This window comes from Aythya fuligula, chromosome 1 (genome assembly GCF_009819795.1).
Source record: "Aythya fuligula isolate bAytFul2 chromosome 1, bAytFul2.pri, whole genome shotgun sequence".
In the NCBI taxonomy this organism is placed as follows: Eukaryota; Metazoa; Chordata; class Aves; order Anseriformes; family Anatidae; genus Aythya; species Aythya fuligula.
This window is the reverse complement of record NC_045559.1, coordinates 114,995,102-115,014,698: the sequence shown is the minus strand read 5'-3', so window position 1 is coordinate 115,014,698 and position 19,597 is coordinate 114,995,102. Positions and strand designations below refer to the sequence as shown.

The 19,597-nt window shown below is 43.3% G+C and overlaps 1 protein-coding gene across 1 annotated transcript; it reads left to right on the top strand.

The window, feature by feature from the left end:
- The first annotated feature begins 10,107 nt into the window (after positions 1-10,107).
- Positions 10,108-13,828, top strand: LOC116494690 (trefoil factor 2-like). Its single transcript, XM_032196733.1, has 4 exons — positions 10,108-10,189; positions 11,217-11,363; positions 13,025-13,174; positions 13,821-13,828. The coding sequence occupies exons 1-4, from the start codon at positions 10,108-10,110 to the stop codon at positions 13,826-13,828; spliced, it is 387 nt and encodes a 128-aa protein (XP_032052624.1).
- Positions 13,829-19,597: the final 5,769 nt, after the last annotated feature.

The following is a 19,597-nucleotide window of genomic DNA, read 5'->3' as shown; positions in this document are numbered from 1 at the left end:
CAGCACATCCCAGCCCTCTCCCTTCCTTGCCCTTCCCTCACACCAGCGTCCAGCTGTGTGAAAATGAGCCCAGTGTACTGCGTATTTCCTTTTTCTCTCTCTATTCTTATTTGTAGTCCCTTCATCATTACTTCCCACAGGACTATCAATAGCATATTTGTCTGACACAGACAGCTTCACTGCTATAAATTCTCCACAGCCCATTGAATAGAGACTTTTTAATTAGGTTTTAGAAAATTTTAGCAGAGAGACATTGAGAATTCAGGTCTCGCTTCTGAAAAGCAAAGTATGATAGAGATGGAAGCTGCTTGATTTACTGAAATATCAATATTTTCATCCCTGTATTTATGGGCATGAATCAAATGCTGTTTTGTTGCTGCGGCCAGAAGTGTGTTTGACAATTTGCTTGATTGTACTACACATGAGAGATTTAAACCAGTGATCCAGCATGAGAGTCCTCCTGGGTTACAGTATTGTCTGCACAACATATACAGAAAATGTGAACAATATCTGTTATCATCCAGATTTGATTGCTTTCATATTTGCAACAAAAGGGGCTATATGTTCTCACCATTGAAGTTGAAGTTGTGTTTTCTCTCCTTCATTTTTTTTTTTTTTATTCTTACTTTAGCTCCCATTTTGCCCTGCCAGAACTGAGATAGGGCCTTATATGAAAGAGGAAAAGATCAAGCTGAAGCCACCTCTACAAGAAGTGTGAAAGAGTGAAGGTGCATTGCCTTCACTAAGGCTGAGCACTGCTGCTTCTGCACCGGAGGACAATTCAGGGACTGTCTGTACCTCCATGTGTTGACTCCCATAGCCCACTTTTTCTCTCCTACAGTAAAACTGGCAGCACCAGGACTGAATTAAAATCATGTGCATTCTTTGATACACACCACTCAGATTTTGAGGAAAATAAAACACCACACAGCTTGGCCTGACTGCATTTCCCCAAACTCTTTCTGTAGACCATATGTGGGAAACAACTCTTCTGGAGTTCAGCAAGGGAAACATCAGTTAGAGCTCTGACTTGCCCTTTGAGGGACCCTTCTGCCATTTCTGTAACAGGATGATTCTGATTCTGGTCACCTTACCTGGGCACTGAGGCCTGTGCTGTAGTAAGTGTCCCTTCCTGAATTTCTACTGTTTCAATATCCAGAAGTGTTCCTAATGATTCCCCAATCCAGCTATGGAGGGTTATAGTCAACATACTTGCAAAATACTACACTGACTACAGTGATAGTAGCTACAATTTATTTCAGTTAGGACATGACTTGAGGATGGAGGAAACTCTAGGAGGATTTCAACCAATAACCAATGTACAGGTGTTGAGAAAAATGAGATCGCTCTGATCATAAAGAAAAAACTTTGTAGACAGCTGGATATAGTATCTCACTCAAATAAAAAACAGTCTTTCCAGCTTCATAATGTTCAGTCCAACTCTAAACAGGTTTCTTACATGATCTGACTTGGTGCTCATTTTCAAAAGACTTCAGGAGCTGCACTCCTGAGCACAGAAATCGACACAAGCTTAGTCATTGAATCCATCAGCAGAGGGACCAAACTAACATCACACATTTTGCAATTAATTATGAAGTATACTCTGTCTCAGGAGTTCACTGCCTTCTCATATGATGTTGAAGACCCAAACTAGTGTAGATACAGTAACCAAAGATCCAAAGACCCTTCTTCTCCATCACTGCTTGTCATCTTCAGTCTTACGCACAGAGAATGAGAACTGTTTGCATCATGAGGGCTCATGTCATAGCCTTGTCATATCCTAGAACAGTGGTGTCCAGCAGACCCAACCTATCATTCATCTTTCCAAGCCAAGGGGCTACCCAACACAGACCTCATGCTGCTGAGAGCTGGAGCCTGCACCATGTGTAGAAGGCAATGGCTCACAATGGAGCCCTATATGCCAACCTCCATGGTCACAACAAAAGGACAAGCATTTATGTCCAGCATACTCCCAGCCACTGGGTATTTGGGACTCCGAGGATTCATTCAGGTGTCACTTCATCTGCCATGGTGTTCTTCATCACTGCTGGAGCCCACCAAGATGCTCCTCTAGACCTGAGAGGAAGACTTTCATGGCTTCTCTAATGAGAGAGCAGATGGGAACCTGCAGTGACATATTATAAAAATACAGTAAAGAAAAAAAGTTCTTATTAAGTTTGGTGGTTTTGCATTTATTTATTTATTTATCTAGCTTTGAGGGGAGGAAAATCTTTTTTCTTTTCCTTTCCTTTTTTTTTTTTCTTTTCTGACTTTTCCAAATCTTCACAGTTTACTTCATATGCTCACTATCTTTAAAGCACTTAGAAGGAAAGTTTAAAAGAATTTTTATAGCTAGCTTTCTTCTTTCATTTGAATTTAAAAAATAATACTTATTTCTTTCATTAGTTTGCTAACACTTTTGAAGAATTTTACTATATATAGAGAGAGTTTTCCCCTGAAGTGGTTCTCCCATCTATCCTCACATTCTCTTGCTAGCTTTAGAGTTTAATATTTCTCCCTCTACTTTTAACAATATGTAATTGGTACAGAAGAAACACTTTGCCCATTCACTGTTATCAATTAAAACAACAATAACTGAAAATTGCTAAAAGCAACAACTAGTCTCTCTGCCACCACAGTGGGGTCCTGTTGCTGTCCCCAGAGAGCAGAGCTCAGCGCCTGCCCCTCCGCTCCCCTCGTGAGGGAGCTGCAGGCCGCCATGAGGCCTCCCCTCAGCCTGCTCTGCTCGGGGCTGAGCAAACCAAGGGGCCTCAGCCGCTCCTCATACATCGTGCCCTCCAGACCCTTCACCATCTTTATAGATTATATATTTATGTTACCAGCTGCCATGATATTGATGCATGAATTATGCTAAAATTATGCAGTTTAGCCCATATTTATCAGCTGCCCCATGCAATTGCCCTCAGCACATTGGAGTTCAGAGCCACCAACCAGCCTTGGTGCCTCCCCATTCCCCATGAGAGGTGCCTGCTGGCTCATACCCCTCACTGGCTGCGATGTATTTCTCTGCAACTGCCAGCATCCCTCCCACCAGTAACTATGGGAGGAAACCAAGCCAGAAAAAACACCACCACCCCCTTCATGAGTGGTGCTAGTTTTGGGCCTTTCTTCCAGTAATCACAACCAATATGTGGGGGAGGGTTTGCTTTGGGTTTGGGTGAGTTTCAGAAGCATCTGTGAAACTCCACCCATCACGGCATTTTCCATTCTCCAAACTAGGACATTTTTAACAGATTCAAAATTAAAACCAAACTAGATTCTCTTGATTAAAACCAAACTAGATTCTCTTGATTTTGAGCTCTAAACTTTCACCAGATGATTAAACTCATCAGTCCAGGAGAGTTCAAAAAGATAATCCTGAAAAATACCAAAAATCAGAAGAAGTAATGATAAAATCATGCAATTGGCCAGACTAAGCCAGGCTAAATCATCTTCTAGCCCCACACCTGTGCCAGGCATGGCCAGTCACAGGTGCTTACAGAAAAGCTTTAAGACAGAGTACAGAGCAATCCTTCTCCTGGTAGGTTCTCCCAGAACAATAGCCAGAGATTTAGTCTTCTGAAAGAGAGTTTATACCTCGACCACCATAAACAGAAAATGCCAATGGCCCTCTCCTCTGGGTACTCTTCTAGCCCTTTCATACCTCTAACCTTCTGCTTCTGGAGCAATGAATTCCAGTGTAGTCATACACTGCCTTCTTCTCATGTACACCTGCTGCCTCATCATTTCATTGACTGCCTTTCTGGTTTCAGTATTCTGAGAAGTGACGAGTAATATTAGCTGAAGTCCAGCCAGCCAGCATCCTGTCCTTAAAAGCAGCCAGAGTAGGTGCCATGGAAAGAGTTAAAGAGCAAGTCAAATGGGCAGTGACACTTTCCCAGATTACTCTTCCAAACTCCAGTGATTTGCAGCTTAGTCATTTTCTGAGATAGACCTGTTGCTCCAAATCCAATTTTCTTCTGTGAGTTCATCCAATTGCTTTCCAGACTCACGTGAAGTTTTAGTATCCACAACATCCTGCAGGAGGGAGCTCCACAGCTGAACTACATCATACCCACACGCTCAGTGAAACACCATCTTCCTTCACTTGCTTTGAATGTGTCATTCAGGTGGTTAAACTTTTATATTAGGTGAGACAATGAGATAATGGTATTTTCTTCTGCTTCTTGTGACTTTTATACACCTTGTAGCCTGGAGATACCCAGTGTACATGGTCATCCCTGGTGCGAATGCTGTCCCACAGTGCCAGCTTTCCCTTCATCCGTGTCACAGGACCTTTTACAGGCTGGAGATGGGGGATAGGGCAAGGAGAAAGCAGATGTACTGCTTTACAAGATTGGTTATAAGAGGGTTTATAAGATGGAATATCAGTTTTCACCATGCTCTGTGCTATCCCTTCACTAATAACTGTTCACCTGTCATTTGATTTTCTCATGGTTGCTAAGCAGTAAGCTGGTGTTTTCATAAAACTCTCTCGTACTCTAAATGCTAATATCATGCACTGCACTCACTCATACCCAGGTGATAACAACCAGCTCAGGCCTCATCATTTTGCTTGAAAAGGTAGGGTTGCTCCTTTCCCTGGCATACATTGGGAAATCTTCACCTGCCATCTTATTCTGCAGTCATTCAGTTCCGCAAAATCCATCTGCACAACCAGTTCATATCTTTACCACCATGGAAGCACTGTGTTGTCAACAAATTTTACTCTCTCATCTTTTTTTCCAGATGATTTACAAGTTTGTTACACTGCAAAGATCTCAGCATAGCTCTGCAGGAGACTCCTCCTGATTTTTCTCTGCAGTGAAAACCATCCACTGACTTCCACCCCTTGCTTGTTACCTTCTTCTTTAGCCAGGAGAAAACTTCCCCTTCTGGCCTGTGACAGCATAGTTTCTAAGATCCTTACATTCTTCAAAATTTGTTTTCATAGCTCATTGCTCCCATGAGCCAGGGGGCTTCTCTCAGCATCTCTTCTAATTACACTTCCTCCTTTTTAACTTGGGGGCAACCAGTACTTCACAAGGGGATGCAGGTGTGGGCACAGTGGGGATGGCAGTGGTGTCAAAACTTGTTGTACTCAGTCCCTTTCCTAACAACATCTAAAACTTAATTGGCCTGCTTGATGCTTTGAATATTCAATTGGTGTATCCAAAGTGATGCAAAGATCTCTTTCTGAGTGACAAGAGCTAATTTACAGCCCATCTTTGTGTTTACATATAATTAGGTTATTTTTCCTCCATGCACTTTACTTTACACTTACCCACTCTGCCTTTCATTTGACATTTATCACTCAGTCACTCGGTCTTGTAAGAAATTTCTGCAACTCTTTAGTTACCTGCACTTCTGAAAAAATATGAAAAATAATTCTGAATCATCTGCATATTCATCACCACATTATTCACCAACATTTCCACATCATTTCTGAGTGCGTTGAACAACAAGAAGCCTCTTCTCCCCCTTGTGATAACTGACCTTTTTCTCCTATCTTAGAAGAAGTTATTTGTTTACCTCTTTCTGATGTTACTTCCCTGTAGTCAGTCTTCTTCTGTTTTCTTTATCTGGCTTTGAAACAAACAGCCTTTTTTTCTTCCAGTAGCTCCCTTTGTTCCATCACTTAACTATTCTGGGCCTACATGTAGGCATGAGGATATCCTTTTCATATATATATTTTTGGTGATAAGTACTTCTGTGTGTCTCATATTGTGTCTCTAAACAGCACCCCACTGTTTGTGAGCATTTCACCCATCTTACTCACCCTTTAAGTTCCTTTTAATAAATTTCCCTGGCTTATATATTTCCATTATTAGAAGGTAATCGATCAAGATTCAGGCCTTTTTATTCTTTGGGGCATGCTAAAATGCAATACATCATGATCATTACCATAAAGAGTCCTATCAACAGCTACATCTTGAACCAGATCTTCCAGATTTCTCAGGCCCAATTCAGAAGTTTCTTCCCCTCTCTGGGTCATGGCAGTGACAAGCTCTAGAAAAGAAATGAAGAAACATGTCTTTCCCCATTGCTGGTTGCAGCCACTCTTTCCTTTTCTCCACAGGCTGGTCCTCACCTCATCTCAGGAGCAGTAAGTGTTTGCTGATGTTTTGATGCTCCCTCCAGAAAGTGAATGCAAGAAATATGTGAAAATTCAAAGCATTAGGAAAAATAATATGCTCAAATCTATATTTCTAATTTGGCATTGAGCTTTGCAGTTGCAAACAAATCTATTTGTAGTGTATTGGATGTTGAAATTCAGACTTTTAGATCTGACTAAACTCTGAGTTACATATTTGATTAAGGTCACATAATTATTTTTTTCTGTTTACATTGTGTATGGATGCTGACCACAAAAATGTGACAAAAGCCCTTCTCCAGCACTGCCTCTCATTTGTAAAACGATGTATTCTTCTTAACAATTCCCCTGAAATGTTTTGTACATACCAAGTTAAAGTTGGTTTGGACACCTAGGTTAATATATCTCATGGAGGTGTATTTATCTAAGCGATATGACTGAATGGCTCTCAATGCTTACTTTGAACCATTCGTTCCCAGGGTTAAGATGTAAGGTTTTCTCTATTTATTTTCTGAACCCGCAGTGTTATTTGGTAGATAGGCAAATAACAACCTGGACTGAGGGCTTTTGTGTGATCATTCCTCTTGCTAAAATATGTGGGAGGCTGACGGCCCTCTCCCTCATTTGTTCCAGAAATGCCAGGGTTTTCTCACTGCTCCCAGCGTATGCATCAAAACAGCACAGAGGCCCGTCAGAGACCCTATTGTATCCCTTATCCTTACTGTTTCCTTTTATTTTATTTTATTTTATTTTATTTTATTTTATTTTATTTTATTTTATTTTATTTTATTTTATTTTATTTTATTTTATTTTATTTTATTTTATTTTATTTTATTTTATTTTTTATTTTATTTTATTTTATTTTATTTTATTTTATTTTATTTTATTTTATTTTTATTATTTTTCCTCTTCCCTTTACAGCTCAAGGCTTCTTCCTCCTTCTGTAGTTCTTTCTCCAGACCTGTGCAATTCAGGCTTTGGTCCCACTGAGGGTGAGCTTAGCAGACACAAAGCAGAGTGTAGTCATGTTCTCCTCCTACAGGAATGTTTACCCAAATTTGGGTGTATGTGAGGGTCATGCAACTCCTCTCTGTTTCCGTTTGCTCCTGACTTGGTGCCTTGCTCTGCTTTCCTTAGGGAAAAACACCTAGCCCTGCTCTGATGTCTGACATTTTTAAGCAACAGATGCGGGTTTCTCTGTGGCATGGCTTGCAAAATAAGTTGGACAGCGGTTGTGCAACTGGAGAGCAGCAAAGTCTTCAGCTGGACTCCAGGGGCTTGTATGTGTAAATATGTGTTTAGATTTTTCCGAAGTCTCACCTGTACCTACGCAGTTAGGTTTGGCTAGTTTGTTTTCCCAGCAGTGGCTTTTCTCAGCTTCCCTGTGAAGCCTGGCGTGGCTGACTGCTTCCAAAACAGGTCTCTCCCTGAAAGAGAAAGGGAAAACCCAGCCCTAGCCTGTGCCCAGCACAGGCGAGCAGCACCCACGCGCTGCCCACCTCCAAGCTGCAGCACAAGGTCTGCACAACAGCCTCCTGCTTGCTTTGTGGGAAACAAAGTTCTCGGGCATGTTTTACAGCAGACCTACATCTACACAAAGCCTGGTTAGTTCCCTCCCACACCCACTCAAAGCATTGACCTTTTAGCTTCAAAACCACAGGGATTTCCTACTTGAGCTAGAAAAGAAGCTCTGTGAGAGAAGCCAAGGGCACCAGCAGCTGTTGTGAAGCAAGGCAAACAGCAAGCCTCATGATAAGGAAGGAGAATATTGCTCATTCCTACGGTTTCCATAAACACTCCTAAAAAACAGAGTTGCAGTGAACAGCATGAAGCGCGCTTTGCCTAGGTGGTGGTGTGAGACTAGCACTGCTCCTGGGTCCTCTCCTCTGCTGAGCATCCCTTGCACAGCTTGAAGGAGCAAAATCGCCGAAGACAACCCCCCAGAAATCCACGAACTGGAGTTTCCTTGTTGCTTCGCCTCTGACTTTTTACCTTTTATGGTTATTCATTTCAACAAATGTGAAAAACTTGAGATTTATTTTGTGGGCTAATGTACAGTGGTGTTGAGCGATGAGAGATATTTCATGTAGCACTCGTTCTAACCACAGAAGGAAATTCCCTTTAGGATCCCAAACTCCCTTTAGGATGAAAACCTAATTAGTGCTGTTGGTTGATGGGTTGAGGAGCTCTTCCAGCCCCCTTCGGGAGCTCAGCACAGAGTTACCGAAAGGTCTGGGTAGATGCCAGTCTCAGGGAAGGAAACACATTTGCAGAGAAACCCCAGATAATGTCCAAGGCTTTCCTATATAAACATATCAAAGATCTTAAAGTAATCCGCTGGCAGAAAGCGTGAAGCTTATTTCTTCCAGGGTGTTTGTTTTAAGATGCCAATCATGCAGCCTTTCCGCAGCGAGAACTTGGTGGAAGATTTGCCTTTGTGTGCGCGGTGGGATCGGGCCCAGGAGGTGACAGCTTGCAGATAAGGACTTAACTAATGTCCCGTAAGAGGCAGGAGGGACAGGTGTTATCAGCGGCTTGCCTGACTCATGCCGTGGGCTGATAATCTCCCGTGAGCTGCTGCAGCGGCATGAACACCGCACCGCTGCCGTGGAAAGGCAGTGTTGCAGCCCATCCCTCCTGGTACTTGATGAAGGACGGTGGAAAAGTCCCTCCTGACTTCCCTCGGGCCAGGCATCACCACTGACCTTTGGGAGTGCGGTCAGTGTTGTGTCCATGGAGAAAAATAGGTGAATTTTAGGTCTGATGCTCCCTTCTGGGGATAGAGGTGAGAGGCGTGAGGGCTGGCGCATGGTTGTCTGCTGCCTGCAGCTTGGTACCTTGTGTGATGAAGCATACACAGTGTCTGATTTCTGAACAATGGCTTTCGGTGAGAAGTGCTATCACTATATTCAATAGGGATGGATGTAAATAAAGTATCAAATAAGTTAAACAGCAGGAAAATGAGCTCCGTTATTTTTTCCTTGTAGAGCCAAATCCCTCCTGTACGGTTCAGAAGGCTTCTCAACAAATAAATTGCCTTCAAAACACAACCACAGAACTTTAAATTTCTTGCTTTGAACTGTGTTCAGGAAAGAGGCAGAAAACAAACTCATCTATAATTATCAAGGGCACGAAGATATAATTCTACCAAAGATCAAAAAAATGCATTCAATCCTTATCAGATGATGAGCAGGAAGAATTCCCTGGTGGCTAAGTCACAAACCCTTGAAACTGATAGTATATTTATGTTGTATCTAGGTTCACCTAGTTGGGACTGGTAAAGAGAAAAAAAAATATTCAGAAGAAAAGTTGTTCTTTAAAGAAGCAAGATTTCCATGAGGTAAATATCCTTGTGCAGGACAACTACTCCAAAATATTATGTGGGCTGCTCGCATCTGGCCCCTGAGCAACTACAAACCCCAGTGGGTCAGACTGAGATCCTATATAAACTCTCCTTTTCTCTCCCAAGTCTGCCATACCTTGAAAGTGTCACACCTTCAGCTATCCTGCCTTACTTGGTTTCAAAGTAAGCATAACTCAAACCTAAGGCCAGGGAAAATCTGTGTCAGAGAGGACACACTTGTAAGGAAAATATGTGTATTTATTTTTTAGTGGTGGCAACCATTTAAAGCCGCTCAGAGCTTTGAAATACTCTAATAGCAATGAAATCAGCTCAGGCTGCCAGAGAGATGCAGTAATGTCCTGTTAATAGATTATGGGATCAAGTAATAGATACGTGATCTATGGGTACGTAATGGCTATGTGATCAATAGATCATGGGAGCCTAGAAATTTATCTCAGGGATATCAAAATATGCATGGCAACATTTCCTAATTAAACAGCAACAAAAAAAAGCCAACATCTGGGTGAAGCTTCACAGGGAACAATGTTATCAGATCTCTCCAGGCAAACATGAGGACCGTATAAAACGAGCTGCTCAAGGGAAGGCAGCACCTTTCTTCCAGCAACTTGCCCTGCCAGAACAGCCAGAGGCCTGAGGGCTCCCAGGAGCAATGGATCTGAAAGGGATCTGCGTGCTCTCTGTCATCCTTGTTGTAGCCCTCATCGCCACAACAGAAGGGAAGACACCACCAAGTAAGTACATTTATCTCCTGTTGCTTTTGCAGGCATGTATGTGGGCTTGAACCTGCTGATTGTACTGGCAGCATGGGCATGTCTCCAGTTCGTGTATCAGACAGTGAATGTCTTGTTCTGACACTGTTCCCAAAGCTGGAGTCTTTTTAAAAAGTCTTTCAGAGAAATCTATGGCAGCAACAACAGTAAAAAAAAAAAGACCACAGGTGAACTCTTATGCTGGTGGCATAACCGGGAACCTGCCACAAAGGTAGAGAGACAGAAATGCTCAGGAGCTCGCTAGAACAAGATTGGGACTGGAACAGGAGCTAGCTCTGCCTAAGTATTCTTCTGACATCTATTTTATGCTACTTTTCTATGTGAATGCAATCTCAAAGAAGTCTATCTGCTTCCACAATAGAAGGCATTTAGACAACTGAAGAAGTAGAAAGCAAGTAGCTCAACAGCAGGCACCTAGGGACGTGCTGAGAATTTCTTGGTTGTGGATGACCATGTAGTAGGCTTAAAATATTAAAAGTATAACTGTGACTATTCTCACATAACCCTATGATTTTATAGTTAACTGAAGGTAAAGCAAAGATTTTGCATTTTTACACCTGTCTTATGTCCACAGGACCCTTTACTCATTCTTTCTTCACATGACATGGGCAAACAAACAAACATTTACTAGCATAACATCTAAACCTGTGTTTTGTACCGTTTGATGTGGTCTATTTGAAGTCCACAGCCTCCTGCTGTGCCGGGCTGGGTTGACTGCAGGTGAGACCACAAGATATTTACTGGGTGAAGTACAGACCTTACTGTAAGGGAGTTTCACCCCAACCATAATGGGGCCAGCATTTCCCCTGCCATCTTTTACCATAAGCAGATCTTAAAACAGACAATGTCTGGTCTTAGCAAGTGACAGAAAGTGTACACTTGCAAGATGGACGGAGTACACTGCTTTCAGTAACTTCCTCATAAATGCACCTCCACTAACAAATGTGCAAACTGACAGCCAGTAACTTAGGATTTCTGTCGTCAACAGCAAAATGCCAGTGTAAAATAGCCCCCAGGGAGCGGAAGAACTGTGGTCACCCAGGAATCTCAGCAGCGGACTGCAGGAAAGCTGGGTGCTGCTTCAACGCCTCAGTCCCTGGCGTCCCCTGGTGCTTCACCGCTAAACCAAAGAAAGGTAATATCTCCACCAGGAACACCGATTTACCTAGTGTTTGCTTATATGGAAATGTGGACAACCAGGGAGTAGCTCTGCTTTGCTCTTAGGCCAATGAAGCGGGCACAAACCTCTGTTAGAAGACCTCTGGTAAGAAAGTACAAAGTCAAATCCTGCTTGTCCATCGGGCTTGTAACTCGTCCTCTCTGCACAAGATATTTCTTTTTCCTTCAGGCTTCTAGTTATCAAATAGTCCTGATTATTTAAAAACATTTCACCGCCAGTTGTGGTCTTGTTGATCAGTGGAACGTGGGATCTTCTGCACTTACTTAAATGGGTTTTCTGCATGGCTGACAAGGACTTTAGCACTGCATGTTGAAGAGATCATGAAGAGTCACGAAGAGTCCAGATAAGTCCATCTGTGGTTGTTTAACACCACAGGAATCCTGTAACTTGTAGGTTTTTCCTCCTTTTTTTTTTTTTTTTTTTTTTTTTTCCCCTAGATTTTTTTTGATACTTGCTACTCCTTTCCTTTTCTGTGTGTTTCCCAGTATAATTCCACTGGGTGGTTCTTTTTTTCCTCTCCTGTTTTCGCTCGCAGTCTTCATCCAATGAAATCTCCAACATATCCCAGGGCGGATTTTTTTTTTTTTTATTAGATTCTTCCTTCTAAAGACCCCTTGGAAAATCCAAACAAATGCTTCCATTTTTTGCCCTTGTGTTCTCAGAGAGGGTTGGAGCTGCTCACCCAAGTCCTTCAAGGACCGGGTGCATATTTTATGTAACTATTGAGCATGAGCTATACTCATAGTGCCAACCCCTTCTTAGGAGAACCTTGGCAGTTGCACAATCAGCCCTGGGAACATGAAATGAGGGGAAGCGGGAGTACAAAGGCAATGTTAGCAAATAAAGTAAGTTGATACAAATCAAGATCAGTCAACAAGGCTTCGAATTGTTGGAGGACAAAAAGTGATTTTGCCTTTGAACGCTGTTTGCATTTCATAAAAATCTTGAAAAAGAAATGGCTGCATCTTGAAGTGTCATTTTCACAGAGTTGATTTTCAGAGCAGAACCCTCCCAGGAGAGGAAAACTTAATTATTTAGGCTGTGTGGTGAAACCACTAAAAACAAGGTTTTAATGCTGTGGAAGGGGACTCTTAACATAGATTCCCCACAGCTGCAGTTCCTATCTGTTGGCTGCATCCCCACAAAGGTTCCCTCTGTACCTTTGATTTTAATTTTATGGATGAGCAGCGATTTCTCCTAAATGACTTACCTCCCCTCCACAACTGAAGCTGCCATGCAAAGGTGGGCTACGGCCATCTAAAGATTGGGCACAGATAAAGACAGGGACAGCCCCAGAGCTGAGGCCAGTGTCCGTGGTACCACCATGGGAGACAGGTTTAGATGCTGCCTGCCAGGCACTTTTAGGGGTGAATTTTGGCCCCTCTAGACCCTCTGGTGTGGCAGCAATTCCTCATCTGTTGGCATTTAGTTTTGCCTAGCAGGTATGGCAAGGGCTTGGGTGGTATTGCCGCCTGAAATCAGTGTGGAGAAGGTCACCGTGGCTGTTGCGCTCACTCACAGGCCACACTTGCCTTCCATTTGTGAATTCTGCCCCCAGGTATGTGGAGCATGAAGTAACGCAGCCTTCTTCCTTCCTTCCTTTTTGCTTTCTGCAGTTAAGAAAGTCTGTCCTGCCGACCCTCGGATCCGAGTGAACTGTGGCTACCCTGGCATCACAGCCAAGGAGTGCACAAGTAGGAAGTGCTGCTTCCGGGCACACCCCGCTGGTGTCCCCTGGTGCTTCTACCACCGCACGGTCGAGGAAGGTAACATCTCGCACGAGACATTGCCTGTGTGTCCCCACGGATGCCCTGCAGCTCCAAAGCAGGACAAGCTCTCCTCTCCTTCCCAGTGGGGGTTCAGAGTGCCCAGGGCATGAGCGGGAAGAGGTGGTTAAACCCAAAGAATACCAGCTTCTTGCACAGAGGGGTGGTGTCCATGGACCACCAGAGCCAGGGACTTGTAGGCAACGGGGCTCTGGTGTGAGCACAAGTCCTCAGCTAACACCAGGGAAAAGGTGTAGCTACCAAACCCACATCTACGTTATCACAGGAGGCAAAAGGCTTCACTTAGAAATGCGGAAAGCACCTTACAGAAATTTCTGATCCCTTCCTTCCATTTCTGTAACTGGTCTTGCAGCACACCTAGTGTAGGTAACAAATACCCCCGGCTGTTCCCAACACACCCCATGGTCTATTTTGCATCTGGAACAATTCCCCATAATTCAGTTTTATTGAATCATAGCTAGGAAACACATGTAAGGATGGGTGGGAGAGTAATTACTAAAATCTGACATCTGGATGCACACAACCTTTTTAATGTCCTTCATCTAGGCAAACACTTCCTTGCATCTTTTCAAATTTGTGGAAGAAACAAATCCCTTAATCTGTTTCTCCTCCTTTTTCTCCCCAGCTTGTTAAAGCAGAAACTTCCATCAAGAGCCTACTCAGCTGGGAAATTACAGCCAGACGTCCCAGACCAAACTTCATCATCTGTAACAACAACAGTTTTTATGTCACTTTTTTCTCCTTTCTGAAGAAAAGTTTTCCATGGCTTTTATTCTATCAGTAGGGTAGTACCACACAGTTTTTCAATGTAATAAAGGAACCAAGACACAATCCACGAGTCCTCTGCTGTCTTTATTTTAATGCCGTGTATTTCTTTGTCTCCTGGGAAATCAGACGTCCTAGCAACCTGCAGATGACAGCACGGTTGCTGACATTTCTGTAAGAAGCAGGGTGTGGAGCTTATACTTCACAGAGTAGCTGCTTGGAGGTGCTAGCTGATGGGTGGCTACGCATGGACCTTTCTGTTTTGAACACTGAAAATACCCAGCATTTCCCTTTTTACAGTGACAGCCGTGGGATTGTTGTGTTTTCCCCTCAGGACACAGGGAAGGGTCCCTTTGCTCTCCCCAGCGCCACCCCCAGCAGCCAAACCAGCACCTGTACAACCAGCCCATGTCCTCACAAGTGGGTCCCATGGTTTGGGTGCAGGAAAACTCTGATTTGGCTCAGCAGCATTAAAAACAAAGCAAGAAACAGGGCCCCTGGCCTTAACCTACACCTGAACTATATGCTGTGGTGTGTTGCCAGACACAGGAGGAGCACTGGGCCTCCAGGTGAGTGTGACTGCTTTCCTCTGCACACCTGTAATGCTTGGCACTGCAGCTTAAATGCTTCTCTGCTCTGGCTGAGATAAAGAGTCCCTAAGAGCTCCCTTAGCTCTTAACAGAATGGGTAACATGAGGCTGCTGCAGTAGCATGCCATGCTCGGGGGCTTTGCAGGAAAGAGCAGTTGAGCAGTTTTGCAGGGATGTGCTGCAAGGAGAGAAAATGATGAATACACCAGCCTCCTTAGAGCCTTCTTTTATGGTGATGAAGTTATCCAAGTGGGCAAAAATCAGTCATGTGTGAAAGTCCATTATCTCTCAATTAAAACAGGCTCGGTAACAGGATATAAATATGGTTGTAATAGAAGCAAATAAATTGACAAGTCCTCTGAAAGTCTTTGAAGGTCTTTGCTAAGGGAGATTTGGAGGTGTAGCCCAGGTGAATTTGGGAGGGTTAAGCACAGTGTGATCATTAAAATAGCAAAGTGGCCCCCAAAAGACAAGCCCAGCCGAGGGGCCCTGGCTGCTGGCCATCGATTGCGTTTCAGAGCCCACGTTGGCCAGCACATGGACATGAGCAGATGCGCACAGCTCATCCATTCGGTCTGCGTCAATAGATTTACAGGCTTCACTAGCTGGCACAATGGAAACAGCTTCAAATGATTGGGTTGTGTAAAGCCTGTCCTTTCCTGTCCCTTCTTTATTTTTTATTTTATTTTATTATTTTATTTTATTATTTATTTTTATTTTTTTTTTAATGGAGCCCTGACTTACTTTGAGAAAAGAGACTCAACTGGAAACTTGAACAAAGCTGTTGTTAGTGTTTCAGGCTGGTTACCCTACCCCAATTAAACTTCCAAATAAAAAGAAATCCAAGTGCACCCATAACACCCTGAGAGTGATGGGTGGCCACACTGGGTCATTTCAGAGGTTCATCCAGCGTCCTCCAGCCCCCAGTAATGTTGTTCAGGGAGAGGGGCAGGATAAGCATACAACAAGGCTGCTTTTTTAACACAGCACAGAGCTCTTGTCACAAACGTGAATCAGTTTTAACGAGCAAACATGAGGAGCACAAATGCAGACTCACCCTTAGCGTCTTTGCTTGCACACCCACATAGCTGCACAGCGATGAACAAGTAAGCAAAGTGCCTAATATTTTTCTGGGGGGAAAAGAAAGTAGGTCAGCTACAGGATTTTCATCAACAAAGGTGCTAACGTAATAGGAATCAGTGCTGTGACACAAAGCGGTTGTGCTGGTGAGGCTGCTACGCAGATAATGAGTGATGTTTAAAACCACGCATGCCTGGTGGTCCTAAGCTGGCTGTAACCAAGACTGCTGTGTGCAGCCCATGCCCCAGCTTCCAATAAGGCTGGAAAGAAACTGTTTGGCAATATAGATCGATTCCCTGCATGGGTCTTCAGTGACTGAGGATATTTGGCTGTTTTTTAAAGCAATTGTAGCTAAGGTAAAGGTCTCAGAAGTCAAACATTTTGAAGCAATGCAGGAGAGCTGAGTTTGGCTGACATGCAGAATTAATGGGAAAAACTGGAGCAGAAAAGGAGCTCAGAGTGCAGATGGGTGCTAGCAACAAAGAAGAAAAAGCCTGTAGCAATCTGTAAACACCTCTGAAGATGTATATTGTAACGTGCCCACTTACTACAGATCGCATTCCCAAACATCTCTGGAAAGGGTATGCTGCCTGTCTGAGCTGCTGTCACACACCTCCCCTGGCAAAGCTCCCATTCAAAAGGAAGATTTAAGGTAAGGTGCTAAGCCAAAGTGAAAACGAATACAGAAACTGAAAGGTTCCTGTTGAGAGCAGCTAAATCACACAGTTCTGCCTCTCGATGAGCTACTTTCCAAAAGTTTCATCCCTGGGGTTCAGTAAATATAAGGGACACTTGGCCCATATTTTCAAGTGAATTTCAAGACTCCTGGTTACAGAGGAGAGCCTGAAAACTTGACCATGATGCCCTCAAACAGCTTGGAAAGCAGAAGGTAAGACCCAAGAACTACATCTGATTCCATGTTAGACCGAGGAAGAAAGATGGTATCAAGACCCAGACTCAGTCTCTAGGAGGCTGCCCTCACTGGCAGGCTGAGTCCAAAAAGGCCTGCCCTCCCAAGCAGCTCTCTGCCAGAAAAATAATCCTCTTTGGGCAGAAGAGTCCCTTATTGCACTGTAACCTATTTCTTCTCCATCCAAATTTTCTAGAGCATTTGAAAGCTGCCAGTGCCAGTAAACAAAACAACAAAGTGCCCGGCAGCCTGCTGCAGGACGTGTGGTCCCTGCTTCAGTACACACCACCAGGTACACGATAGGAGGAGGAGACTGCAAACGTATGCTCAGCAGTAGGAGACAATTTGCCAGATAGATAGACTTTGCTTAAAAATGGATATGTTGCAATGCATAATACTTGGTTATGTACAGAAGCACTCACCAGTGCTCTAGAGGAGGATGCTGTTTGGTTGTCTCCTCCTGCTAGAAGATAGTAACATTTCTTTGATCTTAACAGAACTGAGCAGGATAAGAAAATAAGGTGCTTTTCTCCTGGAGACTAATGTATCTATTCTATTTTCTTGTACTTTCTAAGCACCCTTTCATATACCCATTGTAGCACCTAGAAACACCCCTCCAGGAAGACTCTAAAGACAGCCGCTTTCAAGGTCTTGCTCCCATCCATCTCTGAGTTAGGTGTCCCGGGTTTCCTTCAACATGCACGTCTGTATCTCAGCATAACCAAAGGTTTTTTTGGAAAATGGAGTTTTTGAAGGATTTAATGCTGAAACATCACAAAAATTGAAATGAAACTAAAATCTTTGCATCAAACCATTTAATTGCTGCTGAGCCAAACACCTCACTGCTGAACTTTCTTCTTGCAGTAACTCCGGGAAATACCCAGGGTGAATATCAGGGAAATACCAGGCTTTAAAAGACCTGTGTAAGTTACTCAGGTCTGACTAAAGATCGGAGTGGAGTGATGATGGTTTGAAGCAGCTACCATCATTTGGATCATTTTGGCCTATTGTGCTTTGAGGAAGTTTCATGGAAGATGAATCTGAGAAGTTAAACCTGACCAAGCTCTCCAAAGGCCCCGTGATCCTTCCTGCCATGAAGTGGGATTTCCCTGGCTACCTCCCCTTCCTCAGACTTGGCATTACACCACACCCAAGGGGGGCATTGCCACAACAACATAGAGCTTTCATCAAACAGCAGCAGCAAAATCCTAAGCTTTAACTTGTTTCTTCTGCAACAATTTTGGAGCCACTTTCCGATTGTACCACGGGAGAGAGCCAAAAAACACCTGTAAGTCTTTTGATAAAGCTATGAAATGTTTTTAACATCTGACTGTAAGGATATGGAGGAACGAGCAAGGAGTTGCCAGGAACAGGTGGAGCTTCATTCTACCTGCTAGGTGGAGAAGACAAGCTGGCCCCAGTAAGGTGGTGGGAGAAGGCAATGACTAGGTGCTAGGGGAGAAACAATGCAATTCTGTTCCAAAGTCACAATTTGATAATGTTTCAACTTCATGCGCTGTTAATATTTTCCATTTGAGGAAGAGATGAAGGACTGGCACAAAACTGTAATGTCAGGTATCTAGTAATGCTATTGCACAAAGTTGACTTGGCATAAAAAATTCACAGATCTTGAAAAAAATCAAGGCACAATAAAATAAAATAAAATAAAATTTAAAAGGAAGAAAAAAGGGAAAACAAATGAGGCTATGAAATTAATAATTAAAAAAATGCAACTAGTGTCCATGCTGCTCTTGGCAGCTTTTCTGCCACAGAAGTGGGAATTCCCAGCCAAGCCCCTTATTATGGCTTTCCTAAGATAAACCCCAGTGCTGGTAACTGGCAGCATGACAGCTGCTCATCGCTTACCTGGGCACTGCACACCTCCTCGCATCCTTCCATGCTGAAAGAAAGGATCATTCTTATTGTAGCAACTTCCCTATCTTTCCAGCATTTCCCATCCTTCATTATGAAAGTTTTTAAATTGATAGTTACGGGAAAAGGCAACATCAAGTGTTCTTTGTTTTCAAATGCTCTTTATTTTATGATGCAATTTAGAGAACAGAGTGGATGGTAATTGCATGTGAGGTATATTAATTTTTGTACAGTTGATAACGAGAAGTTTATGGCTGGCTTATTTCATAGCATTAACTGTAATATAAGACAATGAAAGTGATTGAAGTTGCTGCTTGGGCTACAAAGGAGTCCTGTTCCTCCTCTTCCTTGTCTGATTTATGGAGAGTTGGCATGGGGAGGCATCTACTTTTGGGGACCACGATGTCTTCAGTCCACCAGTTTTTGCAGGTCTATAAAACATGAAGTATGACCTCTATTATCATTACAAAATTGTCTTGCTCTTAGTTTTGAAAATGTAGTCCTATTGCATCCTCTGGGGAGCTTATCCTTTAAGCATCACTGCTCATGTTGTCTAGGGCTGGACACTTAGCTAACTTGTGAAAGTTATGGCTGTTAGCCTTGCACTGTGGTGAGATACACAGCTAATTTTGTTGCTGTGGCAGGCAGGAGGGGTGGCACAAGGACAAATTAGTACCGTGGAAAGCCACCCTGCCAAAATGAGTTTTGGCATGAAAATACCTTTCATGATGTATGTGACAGAAATGTACAGGAGGCTGCAGGAGAACACAGCACGGGTGTTGTGGCTGAACAAGGGAACATGGTGCTTGGTAAAATGGGAAATGGACAGGTGGGACTGGCAGAATAAATCATGGTTTCCCTTCTCTGGGAACAAGGGAGGAGGAAATCTATAACTTCCAGAGTACTGAGCAGAAGGTAGACCAGGAATGATCATTCACTCCTTTCTGTAATGTAAGAGTATGGGAAAACTCTGCTGAAACTTGCAGCTAGCATGGTCAAGAACAGGAGACTCAAGCAGCAATTAGACACAGACATGAAAGAAAAATCCATCAAAGGTAAGAAAATACAAAGAAAACTGCAGTGGCTCAGGCAGTCCTTGAACTGTCAGGCAAGCACCTCTTGATGCTTACCCCGTTCTTACTGTTCCCTGTGTGGTGCTGTTGTCCACTGTCAAGCACTGGGCAG